The sequence below is a fragment of the Hyla sarda genome, chromosome 1 (assembly GCF_029499605.1).
Source record: "Hyla sarda isolate aHylSar1 chromosome 1, aHylSar1.hap1, whole genome shotgun sequence".
NCBI classification, from domain to species: domain Eukaryota; kingdom Metazoa; phylum Chordata; class Amphibia; order Anura; family Hylidae; genus Hyla; species Hyla sarda.
In genome coordinates this window covers 494,348,839-494,362,538 of record NC_079189.1, presented here as the reverse complement: position 1 = coordinate 494,362,538, position 13,700 = coordinate 494,348,839, and the positions used below count along the sequence as shown (strand labels likewise).

At 44.7% G+C, this 13,700-nt stretch overlaps 1 protein-coding gene across 3 annotated transcripts in view; it reads left to right on the top strand.

The window, feature by feature from the left end:
- Positions 1-13,700, top strand: part of COMMD10 (COMM domain containing 10) — a 458,728-nt gene that overhangs the window by 237,114 nt on the left and 207,914 nt on the right. The window contains exon 6 of one of the 3 annotated variants that reach the window (XM_056537410.1): positions 8,443-8,478. The exons of the other annotated variants lie outside the window; for them this stretch is intronic. Within the exon in view, the coding sequence (XP_056393385.1) occupies positions 8,443-8,463 (21 nt within the window). The 3' untranslated portion in view covers positions 8,464-8,478. Of the gene's footprint in view, positions 1-8,442; positions 8,479-13,700 lie in introns of those variants that run through there. 3 annotated transcript variants of the gene reach the window in all.

Below are 13,700 nucleotides of genomic sequence, written 5' to 3'. Positions count from 1 at the left end.
AAAGAAATGCACCAGCTCACCATATGTAGATCTGTAGAAGACACTTCCGTAAGAGGGAGCACAGGGCCGAAGAGCTGAGCCATATCCTCAGTCCAGGCAATGGAAACAATGAAGGTAGTAGTTCAGCTCCACAAATATGATTAAAAGTCCAAAATAGCCGGTTCTAGATTGCGTACATCATAACTAAGTTCTGATTGTGAACGTAAAACTGATTCTGAACCAGGTAACAAAGTTACATTTTCAACCTCTTATAGTACTAAAATCTACCAGATTAAAGGAGAACTACTGGATTGAAAATTTTATTCTCTATCCTAAGGATAGGGGATAAGTTTCAGATCGTGGGGGCCCCCCACGATCTACCGTACGGGGCCGCGTCCTCCATTTACTGCTATGGGAGAGCCGAAACGCTGCCTTCGGCAATTTCCGGCTCTCCCATAGCAGTGTATGGAGGGGGCGTGTCGGCCGCTGCTTCGTGCGGTGGTCAACACGCCCTCTCTGACCAGAGAGCCGGGGCCCTGTACGGGAGATCGCGGGGGGCCCCAGAGGTCGGACCCCCCGCGATCTGAAACTTATCCCCTATCCTTAGGATAGGGGATACATTTTTCAATCCTGTAGTTCTCCTTTAAGTCTAGAATTCTGAAACGCCTACCTAAACTTTTTGAAAATGAGGTGCTGAGAGGTGTGTTGCAATATGAGTTGAATATTGTAGCTAAGAGAGGACGATCCTTACGTTATTTATTTGTCACCTAGCGATTTTTTTCAGGAGTAGCAATGATACGCCATGGTTGTGCACAAAGGGATGTCATAGGTGTTCCAAAAATAGGTGTAATATTTGCAAGTTCATCATGAAAACAGATGCATTAAAATCAGTAACCAATGGCAAGACATTTTCGATCAAGTCTTTTATTAATTGTGATACTACACATGTTGTATATCTTGTAACGTGTAGTGCTTGCAACATCCAATATGTTGGCTGCACGGCCCGTAAGTTAGAGACGCACATACGAGCATATACAATTCAGACACTGCGTCTTTTCTTTCCTGTTCTACCTCAGGCTTGACGAGACACATTAGGGAAGTCCATCAAGCTTGCAGGTAACAGGAATAGAACGTGCACACCCTCCAAACTGGGGTGGAGATTGGTCGCGTTTATTATTCATGAGAGACGCATACTGGATTTTATGTCTTGATACCAGATTTCCAAGAGGAATGAACTACAAAAAGGATTTAGCTTTCCTTTACTGAGCGGCAACACCACCTTTTTCTGAATTGTTCTTCTTGTTTTTTGATTTATCCTTTATATTCTGTTTTTATATGCTTATTTTTAATTCAACAAAGTTTGAGAATGTATAGGGTTAAGTGCACAATCCTATGTTGGTTGCCTACTCTCCCCCATTCCCTGCTTGGTGTTTCTGGCATGGTGGGGACATTCCTGTTGTATACAGTTTATGAAGGCATATATAGTCTGTATTTTCATGTGAATAGACGAGCCATGATTAAGATCCATAGTACCGTATATACTCGAGTATAAGCCGACCCGAGTATAAGCCGAGACCCCTAATTTCAACCCAAAATCCCAGGAAAAGTTATTGACTCGAGTATAAGCCTAGGATGGGAAATACCTCATCCCCCCCTGTCATCATCCAGACCCGTCATTAACATCCTCATCATCATCCCCTTGTCATCATCCCACACATCCCCCATTCATCATCCCCTTATCATCCCACACATCCCCCCTTCATCATCCCCTTGTCATCATCCCACACATCCCCCCTTCATCATCCCCTTATCATCCCGCACATCCCCCCTTCATCATCCCCTTATCATCCCACACATCCCCCCTTCATCATCCCCTTATCATCCCACACATCCCCCCTTCATCATCCCCTTGTAATCATCCCACCCCCCCCCTTCATCATCCCCACCCCCCTTCATCATCCCCACACCCCCCCCCTTCATCATCCTCTTCTCATCATTCGCCCTCAGTGGTCTTCAACCTGCGGACCTCCAGAGGTTTCAAAACTACAACTCCCAGCAAGCCCGGGCAGCCATCGGCTGTCCGGGCTTGCTGGGAGTTGTAGTTTTGAAACCTCCGGAGGTCCGCAGGTTGAAGACCACTGCGGCCTTCAACATCATCCAGCCCCCCTCTCACCCCCTTTAGTTCTGAGTACTCACCTCCGCTCGGCGCTGGTCCGGTCCTGCAGGACTGTCCGGTGAGGAGGTGGTCCGGTGAGGAGGTGGTCCGGGCTGCTATCTTCACCGGGGGCGCCTCTTCTCCGCGCTTCCGGCCCGGAATAGAGGCGTTGCCTTGACAATGACGCAGAAGTACGTTGGCAATGAACGCACCTCTGCGTCGTTGTCACGGCAACGTGACTATTCTGAGGCCGGGCCCGAAGCGCTTAGAAGAGGCCTCCCCGGTGAAGATAGCAGCCCGGAACACTATCCCACCGGACCACCTCCTCACCGGACAGTCCTGCAGGACCGGACCAGCGCCGAGCGGAGGTGAGTACTCAGAACTAAAGGGGGTGAGAGGGGGCTGGATGATGTTGAAGGCCGCAGTGGTCTTCAACCTGCGGACCTCCGGAGGTTTCAAAACTACAACTCCCAGCAAGCCCGGACAGCCGATGGCTGCCCGGGCTTGCTGGGAGTTGTAGTTTTGAAACCTCTGGAGGTCCGCAGGTTGAAGACCACTGCGGGTGGGGGAGTTCACTCGAGTATAAGCCGAGGGGGGTGTTTTCAGCACGAAAAATCGTGCTGAAAAACTCGGCTTATACTCGAGTATATACGGTAATTGAAATGCGTTGTCGTGTGAGGGTTTTAACTCACTTGAGCACTTATGTGTGTGTTTTTTGTACCATGAGTTTTTAATATGGAGTTTCATTAAAGTTTTGGACTTCATTTTTGTGGAGCTGGACAACTACCTTCATTGTTTCCAGTGCCTGGACTGAGGATGTGGCTCATCTTTTCTGCCCTGTGTTCCGTTCTTCTACATGTCTACATACGGTGAGCTGGTGCATTTGTTTTGTAATTTCTTGTTTGACTAATGTGAGAAAGACAACCTAATATTTGCCATCCCATAGAGAGACTCAAACCAAGGCAGCCCTCTTGTTAATATAAAGTATATCCTTATTATATTGCACCCAACAAGAAAAGAAAACCCTCCATGTATAAGTGTAAAAGATATCTATCAATTAAATATACCAAAAAATGTAATTAACAATGGCAGCTTAACATTATAGGGGCCACCTAATGCTTTTGCAGGTTAGTTAATCCCCTTTAACCTCTTTAGAACATAGGACGTTCTCTAACGTCCCCGCTACCTGGGCTTTAATGCCCAAGGACGTTGGAGAACGTCCTGTTGTATTTCCGGTCTCTGCCACACGCCGGGCAGAGATCAGAAGCGGATGCCTGCTGAAATGCCCGGTCCCTGGAAGTCCGGAGAGGACGGGAGGAAGACCGGAGGACGCAGCGGGGGACGGGGGAGTGCTGGGGCCTGGCCCCGGTACTTACCTTGTCCCTGCAGACCCGGATCTCGGCGATGAAGACGGCGGCGACAGGTGAGTTCCTCTTCAGCCGCGGTCGGGCCCTTTACAGCAATGCACGTTGCCGTAAAGCGACATGCATTGCTGTAATGGGACCCTGTATACTGGACAGTTTTGGCATACTGGGAGTTGTAGTTTTGCAACATCTGGAAGGGAACAGATTGGGAACCACTGTATTAGTGGTCTGCAAACTGTAGTCCTCCAGATGTTGCAAAACTACAACTCCAAGCATGCTGGGAGTTGCAGTTCGGCAACATCTGGCTCTAAAGATGTTGCCAAACTACTACTTCCAGCATGCCTGAGAATGTTTGGGAGTAGTGGTTTTGCAACAACTGGAGGCACACTGGTTGGGAAACATTGTCTGTTTCCTAACTCAGTGTTTCCCAACCCGTGTGCCTCCACTGATAGACTGTGCATTCTGGGAGTTGTAGTTTTGCAACAGCTGGAGGTTCCCCCCCCCCTGTGAATGTACAGGGTACATTCACATGGGCAGGGGGCTTACAGTGAGTATCAGGCTGCAAGTTTGCGATGCAGCAAATTTTGGCGCGGCAGCTCAAACTCGCAGCGGGAAACTCGCTGTAATCCCCCGCCCATGTGACTGTACCCTAAAAACACTACACTACACTACACTAACACAAAATAAAATAAAAAGTTAAAAACACTACATATACACATACCCCTACACAGCCCCCCCTCCCCAATAAAAATGAAAAATGTCTGGTACGCCACTGTTTCCAAAATGGAGCCTCCAGCTGTTGCAAAACAACTCCCAGTATTGCCGGACAGCCGTTGACTGTCGAAGCATGCTGGGAGTTTTGCAACAGCTGGAGGCACCCTGTTTGGGAATCACTGGCGTAGAATACCCCTATGTCCACCCCTATGCAAATCCCTAATTCAGGCCTCAAATGCACATGGCGCTCTCACTTTGGAGCCCTGTCGTATTTCAAGGCAACAGTTTAGGGTCACATATGGGGTATCGCCGAACTCGGGAAAAATTGTGTTACAAATTTTGGGGGGCTTTTTCTCCTTTAACCCCTTATGAAAAGGTGAAGTTGGGGTCTACAACAGCATGTTAGTGTAAAAAAATTAATTTTTTACACTAAGACGCTGGTGTTGCCCTATACTGTTCATTTTGACAAGAGGTAAAAGGGAAAAAAGCCCCCCAAAATTTGTAATGCAACTTCTCCTGACTACGGAGATACCCCATATGTGGGTACAAAGTGCTCTGGGGGTGCACAACAAGGCCCAGAAGGGAGAGTGCACCATGTACATTTGAGGTGACTTGCACAGGAGTGGCTGATTGCTACAGCGGTTTTGACAAACGCAAAAAAAATAAAAAAAACACGTGACCCCATTTTGGAAACTACACCCCTCACGGAATGTAATGAGGGGTGCAGTGATAATTTACACCCCACTGGTGTCTGACAGATCTTTGGAACAGTGGGCTGTGCAAATAAAAATTTTTGTACAGCCCACTGTTCCAAAGATCTGACAGACACCAGTGGGGGGTAAATGCTCACTGTACCCCTTGTTATGTTTCTCAAGGGGTCTAATTTCCAAAATGGTATGCCATGTGGGGGTTATTTTGCTGTCCTGGCACCATAGGGGCTTCCTAAATGCGACATGCCCCCCGAGCAAAATTTGCTCTCCAAAAGCCAAATATGACTCCTTCTCTTCTGAGCATTGTAGTTCGCCCGTAGTGCACTTTAGGTCCACTTATGGGGTACCTTCATACTCAGAAGAGATGGGGTTACAAATTTTGGGGGGTCTTTTCCGCTATTAACCCTTGCAAAAATGTGAAATTTGGGGGGAAACACACATTTTAGTGAAAAAATATATATTTTTTTACATATGCAAAAGTCGTGAAACCCCTGTGGGGTATTAAGGCTCACTTTATTCCTTGTTACGTTCCTCAAGGGGTCTAGTTTCCAAAATGGTATGGCATGTGTTTTTTTTGCTGTTCTGGCACCATAGGGGCTTCCTAAATTCGACATGCCCCCCGACCAAAATTTGCTCTCAAAAAGCCAAATATGACTCCTTCTCTTCTGAGCATTGTAGTTCGCCCGTAGTGCACTTCAGGTCAACTTATGGGGTACCTCCATACTCAGAAGAGATGGGGTTGAAAATTTTGGGGGGTATTTTCTGCTATTAACCCTTGCAAAAATGTTAAATTTGGGGGGAAACACATTTTAGTGAAATTTTTTTTTTTTTTTACATATGCAAAAGTCATGAAACCCCTGTGGGGTATTAAAGTTCACTTTACCCCTTGTTACATTCCCCAAGGGGTCTAGTTTCCAAAATGGTATGCCATGTGGGGATTTTTTGCTGTTCTGGTACCATAGGGCTTCCTAAATGCAACATGCCCCCCAAAAACCATTTCAGAAAAACGTACTCTCCAAAATCCCCTTGTCGCTCCTTCGTTTCTGAGGCCTCTACTGCGCCCGCCGAACAATTTATATAGGCATATGAGGTATGTGCTTACTCGAAAAAAATTGGGCTACAAATATAAGTATACATTTTCTCCTTCTATCCCTTGTAAAAATAAAAAAATTGGGTCTACAAGAACATGCGAGTGCAAAAAATGAAGATTGTGAATTTTCTCCTTCACTTTGCTGCTATTCCTGTGAAACACCTAAAGGGTTCATTTTGAATACTTTGGGGGGAGCAGTTTTTATAATGGGGTCATTTGTGGGGTATTTCTAATATGAAGACCCTTCAAATCCACTTCAAACCTGAACTGGTCCCTGAAAAATAGTGAGTTTGAAAATTTTGTGAAAAATTGGAAAATTGCTGCTGAACTTTGAAGCCCTCTGTTGTCTTCCAAAAGTAAAATCATGTCAATTTTATGATGCAAACATAAAGTAGACATATTGTTTATGTGAATAAAAAAAAATTTTATTTGGAATATCCATTTTCCTTACAAGCAGAGAGCTTCAAAGTTAGAAAAATGCAAAATTTAAAATTTTTTCATACAATTTTAGAATTTTTCACTAAGAAACGATGCAAGTATCGACAAAATTTTACCAATAACATAAAGTAGAATATGTCACGAAAAAACAATCTCGGAATCAGAATGATAGGTAAAAGCATCCCAGAGTTATTAATGTTTAAAGTGACAGTGGTCAGATGTTCAAAAAACGCTCTGGTCCTAAGGTGTAAAATGGCCTGGTCCTTAAGGGGTTAACTTGCCCTACTACATTAAATTTATGGAAGAAAGGATTGTCCAGCGCTGGGTTTGCAGATAAAAGCTTGCTTTTATTTGGATATTCTAACAGAAGTCACTTGACAGAGGACAATGCCTGACACATTTCGCACCTAGGTGCTTAATCATAGTCTACGATTAAGCACCTAGGTGCGAAACGCCTCAGCCATTGTCCTATGTCAAGTGACTTCTGTTGGAATATCCAAATAAAAGCAAGCTTTTATCTGCAAACCCAGCGCTGGACAATTCTTTCTTCTATTGTTTTACCAGACCGGCGTGTCCTTGCGCAGTTGCTCCAGAATTGGTTGGGGTAGAGAGTGGTATAAGAATTTGCCACATTAAATATATAGCTGAATTTTGAAGCCAGCATCTCATTGCATTATAACTCAGCCACCAGCTACAACACCAGAAAGAGATATCTTTTACTCCATTGCAATGTGGGGATTCTGTACATGTTATGTTCTGACATTGGGTCTGACACTTAGTCCCGTTGGATGGGCCATCGATTGGCTGGCCTAACAGCCAATTATTGCCCAGCCTGGATAATAGTAATGCAAAAAAATAAATAAAAAGGGGTCGGAGTGGATCCCATAACTTGCAGATTTACATCATGAATCCATTAACTTGCCGCATGTGCATCTGCCTTGTCTCTAGGCTGCGACGTATTTAAAGAACACATGATTTTGAGTTTTTGTTGAAATCTTAGGTATTTGCATGTTCATATGACCCTTTTAAATGCCAGTTTACAGTTAGTCGTACACATTTTTATTTGCCTTGGACAACAGGTTGTGATTGGTAAAGGAGGACTTGTTTGTGAGTATATTATAGACAATAAAAAGCAATATTAAAATTCATGTCCAATTTTTTTTTCTTTGCTCTTACTTTTAAATGAATACTGTTATAGAGTTTGCAAATGGCTGGCATGGGACCTATTTTTTCCAGTAATTGCTTCATACCCTAAGGTAAGTAGACAAGCATTTGAAGAGGTGCCCTTTGTGTGACCTGTTATTAAGTCTTGAGAAAGCCTTCCATTTCTCTCTCGCTGAGTTCATAAAGCGCCATTTACGGAATTTAATCACTTAGGGTTCAAAGAAGGAGTTAATTACAAGTAAATGACTGCAAACACTTGTGCTCGGCGGTGGAGCGCTCACCTGGCTGACACCATCACAAATACACACTTCTATAAGCGCAAACACATGGAGCAAATTGTGGTCGAGCTGACCCCTGCCTTTAGATCACTAGTCTGAGCTCACACCAAGGGTGGGAGAGGTAATTGTAACTACTGGTTAAACAGTATCTCCAGGGATCAAGTGTGTTAGAGGTCCAACCTCAACTGATGGATGTGTTTAAGACTTCCAGCCTAATGTGCACATTTCATTTTGTAGGGGATCCTAAGCCAAACTGTAGTATTAAGCTATTACAGACGGAAGCCTTTTGGAGCGGAGCAGAAGTTATTATGTAATGCAGTGGTCAGGTGCAGTGATATCTTATAAAGATAATCAATATGAATTAACACTTATCCCATACTAGTAGAGAAAGGGTATGTGATGTATGCAATGTAGCATGCATTGTTAGTTATTATTTGGTCCTCACATGAATGTAACTGGTATTCATATACTAACTCAACTATATCTAATAATGTTTACTTTGTAGTTAATTCAGTTAACCAAGAACGTTGTTACATTTAACCATTCACAGACCTGTTTTGATTCTGAATAAGAAAATGAAAAAGTCCTGTGCGCATTTGTAGTCACTTCTGCCCCATACCCATGAAGCTCAAATGTAAGTTCTTATGTAATGTGTAATTATATTTTCTGTAAATACTTATTAATGAAACATGTAAAAGGAGACTTTTAGCCTTTTTAACAAAATTTTCTAACATAAGGCCATTTTTCTAGCCTATTTTTGTATCCAAATAATAAAAATGTATTACCCTACTTTGCCACCATTTTGTACTCTTTCCAACACTGGTGGTTTACCTGTGAGTCTCCCAATGCAAGTTTGAGTTCTCTGCTGTGGATTTCACACTTGCTTATTTTGCTGCGTCCTTTGCGGCAGAATTTCAGCTGCTGATTTTCCTACCCATTGACTTCAATGGGTAGGAAAATCTGCAGCAGAATATCTGCAGCAAAATATGGCACGTGTGACCATACGCTAAAACTCCATTAACATTTGTGACTGCTGCCTGACATTGAGTGCTGCTGTCCAGCTATCTGATCACCACTCTTGATAAGTTATCCCCACATGAATTCTATTTCCTGCAGTGAATGTACTATCACTGGGTACTAGATGCAGAAGTTCACATTTTATCAGCATAACATTTTTTCTGCCATTTACCTGCCGAATTTGTCCAGGTCTTTCATGTATGGTAAAAACACTAGGATTAAATATGGGCTACAGCAATATCATAATTCATAGTATTATGCTATTCTTTTAGAGCTCTGACATTTCCCCCTTCTATAGCTTTTCTGGGGATATCGGAGATGTAGGAAAATTTACGATGTCTTTTTCTATACCACATGTTAGCATTTCAGGTCTACTTTTTGTGTCAGCGCTAATGATACCCTTCAGTGTGACAAGCTCACCCACAGCTATTGCGTGCTACTGTGAGACTGTGCGCTTCTAAGTAGAACTGCTTTTTAAACTGCAAGATCTGCACCAAAATAATGTCTGTTAATGTTAAATTCCCTGTTAGGTGACAAAAATGGGAAAACTGGATATCCTAGTATGGTGGAAGATCCCTTCAGTGTATGAGCTATATAAATGTATTGCTTTAGCATGAAAATACCTTTTTAGTGACATTTTTGTATTGCTGATGAATGGCATATGTACCGTGTGTGTTTTATTTTTCTGTCCTTTTTTAGGCAATATAAGTACAACACTGCCACATTGTTTTTTGTAACCCTAGTTTCTGGTTCTAGAAATGTTTGTTTATTTCTACTAGTTAAAGTTGTACTCCACCCCTAGATATCTTATCCCCTATCCAACGGATAGGGGATAAGATGTCTGATCGCGGGGGTCCCGCCGCTGGGGACCCCCGCAATATAGCATGCAGCACCCACCTGTTTATGCGCTGGAGGGTCTGGGTCCCGACCATCGGAACGGAAGTCCGTGACATCACGACTCCGCCACCGTGTGATGTCATGCCCCGTCCCCTCAATGCAAGTCTATAGGAGGGGGCGTGATGGCCATCACGCCCCCTCCCATAGACTTGCATTGAGGGGACGGGGCATGACGTCTCACAGGGGCAGAGTCGTGACGTCACGGACTTCCAGGTGGGTGGCGCATGCTATATTGCTGGGGTCCCCAGTGGCGGGACGCCCGCGATCAGACATCTTATCCTCTATCCTTTGGATAGGGGATAATATGTCTAGGGGTGGAGTACACCCTTTACAACTCTCCAAGATAAAAATAGAAAATCTGTATAGATGGATCTTTTAGTTATCCTAAAGGTGTATGCATCCTAGACAGTCAAGGTGGCTGCTATAGGGTCTGTAATGGAAGGAGGTTGCCCCCATTCTTCATCACTGGCAGCCAAAACAGTCTAAGGGGAGTGGAGAAGCTGTCCATTAGTTTTTTCTATAAAATTCATTATTTTTTTTAAATATGTTTTATTGAAGATTAAACAAACATCAGACAAATCGCCTCACAGAGCAGAATGGTATAAAGCGGAATACACAATTAAAAAAAAAGGCACTGAGAACATGTACAGGTAAGCAGGATGTAAACGACATAACATCATATAAAGATCCGGCAGTAATCAATGCAGTGAGGGCACAATCTGAGGGAAACCAAGAACAACCAATTGATAAACCTTAACACAAAAAGAGGGTGAACAAGGTGAACAAAAAAAAAGTAAAAGAAAAGAAAAGAAAGGAAAAAGGGGGGATGGTATGTAATATAAAATCGGCAAAATAATATTGAATAGAGGCCGTAGTGTAGAATTCAGCAGATATCGCCACATCTAGTCACGAGTGCCAAGCATAACGTTTCTAATGTTAAAGCAGACCCATGCGTCCACAGAGGGGAGGGAGCACACACATCCAGCACAACATCCTAACACACAGAAATCAAAGGGGTACATACAACCACATCTAGAAAGGGAAGGGCAGTCATGACCTTAAGTCCCCTCAGGGGATGCAGAGTATGAACATTGGGTCAATGGTGAGGAGCACCAGGGAACCCACACCGAAAGAAATTTACCAGAGCATTTTCTATTCTTGTAAACAAGATGTGAGAAGGGTATCATAGCATTAACCAAAGCTTTCCACTGAGACAGGGAAGGCGGGCCGGGGTCCATCCATTTGAGGGCAATCGCCTTCCTAGCAAAAAATAAGGATTCTCGCAGTAAAGTGCGCACGTAATGTGGCCACACTTCCTCATCCAGAACTCCAAATAAACAAATCAGAGGGTCATACCCCGGGGAAGGTTGGATAATTGTGGCAAGAAGACCAAGGACATCCTGCCAGAAGGATCTTATATCAGGGCAAGCCCAGATAAGATGCCAGAAATCAGCTTTAGCCGTACCACATCGATGGCAGGCGTCCGAGTCAGAACGACCCATTCTATGCAAACGAACGGGGGTGATGTAACTATAATGTATAATATTTAATTGAATCAGTTTATTATTAGCAGAAGGAGACACCACCATATGTGAGGAAAGCATCTCCTCCCAATCATCTTTAGTCAAATTGGGAATGTGAGATTCCCAGTGTCGGACAGCCGGCAACCGGGAACGGGAGTTCTTGGCCTGAATGAGGTGCGTATATAGGATGGACACCAGTCCCCTAGGACCCTGCGATTTTAAAACACCAATAAGAGGGAATGCCGATATGGGTGCACGTCCAGCAGGGAACTGTGTTGACAATGCATGACGGAGCTGTAGGTATTTAAAGAAGCAGTGTCGGGGTAGATCATATTCTGATTGCAATTGCTCGAAGGAACACAAAACATTATCCCTATACACATCGCCCAGAGTGAGCACACCAGCATTCATCCAAAAAACAGAGTCTAGAGTCTCACCCACATGGATGAGAAAGGGGTTGTGCCATAGAGGGGTATCAGACGGGATATCAGCATATCCATATACTGACTTAGCGGCCCGCCACACTTTTACAGCCAGCTTATGTGAAGGTAGGTAAGCACGACCCCCTAGAGTAGGGCTTTCTAAGAGCATCCGGGGAGACACTGAGGGGACGAACCTATCCAGGCATTGTTCAGAGTCGGGCATGGAGTCTCCCAGAACCCAATGTCTAATATATCTCAACTGCCCCGCCAGGTAATACAAATAAAAATCAGGAAGGGACATACCCGCCTCCAGCTTGGGACGCTGGAGAGTGGTGAGACTAATCTTAGGTCTGCTAGGTCCCCAAATAAGCGGAGACAGAAGGGAATGTACAGAATCAAAAAAGGATTTAGGGACAGGAACAGAAGCATGTTCTAGGGTATACAAGCATTTGGGGAGAATAATAAGTTTGATAAGATTAATACGTCCAGAGACGGGCAGTGGCAGCTGGGCCCATATCCTAAACTTAAATTTAATGTAGGGCAGGAGGGAGAGAACATTGACCTCAAGATCCAGCATGGGATCCCTATTGATATACACCCCCAAATATTTAAATGTAGTGACAACCGGGAGACCACCCAACGTCGGGGGCCACGCTCTAGGCAGTAGAGGCATGACCGCCGATTTGGACCAATTAATGAACAGTCCCGAAAAAAATCCGAAACGATCCATCAGGTCGATCGCATAGGGGATCATTGTAGTGGGGTCAGACACAAAGAGAACCATGTCATCGGCATAAAGGCCTATGCGGTCCTCCCTACCTCCCACAGACATGCCCCGGAAACCAGGATCCTGACGTATACGCAAAGCAAGGGGCTCCACCGCAAACAGAAGCGGGGACAGGGGGCACCCCTGACGCGTACCACGACCTAGGTGAAATAGGGGAGAACACACACCATTCACCAGGACCTGGGCCCGCGGACACCTGTAGAGGAGGGAGACCCAGGACCTAAAATTGTGACCAAAGCCAAACCTACAAAGCACTTCTAAGAGGTATCCCCACTCAATCGAGTCAAAGGCCTTAGCTGCATCAAGTGACGCCACGGCCCAGTCCCCTCCCATAACACCACCCACCTGGACGGCAGTTTGGACACGACGGATATTATCCGAAGTAGATTTGCCTGGCATAAAACCGGATTGATCATGATGCACAAGCGACAATACAACCCGATTCAGTCTATTGGCCAGGGCTTTAGTTAGTAGTTTATAATCAAGGTTCAATAAGGAGATAGGCCTGTAGGAACCGCACTCCATAGGGTCTTTATCAGGCTTTAGGAGGACAACAATCGTCGCCTCATATAAGGAATCAGGCAGGACCCCATCAGTAAAGGCTCTGTCATACATAGCTAGCAGAGGAGGCAGGAGTACGTCACTGTACTTCAAGTAAACCTCCAAAGGGAGGCCGTCAGGGCCCGGAGACTTACCCCTGGCCATGTCTGCCAAAGCTTCTTGCAGCTCCAATAAAGTGAGAGGAGCATCTAAAAAGTCCCTATCTTCAGCCGATAATTTAGGAAAATCAATGCCGTCCAGGTAGGCAGCCAACTCAGCAACACCATACTGCACCTGCGAAGTATATAAAGTAGAATAAAACGTAGAGAAACATTGTAACAGCTCATCATTACCCAACATGACGGACCCATCCGAGGCCCGGAGTTTAAGAATAGGAGCAACAGAGGAGTTTTGTCTGACTATATGAGCCAGTAACTTACTAGATTGGTTCCCGTGCTCAAAATAAAACTGTTTGGTGAAGAATAATTTCCTATTGGCCTTTTCGTGGAGGTGCAACATATATTGTCGCCCCTCCCGTAGCCACAAGATCTCATTAGCCTCCGACGGGTCCGCCACATAACGAGCTTCCAATTGTGCACAACTCTGAGCCAATTCCTCCTCC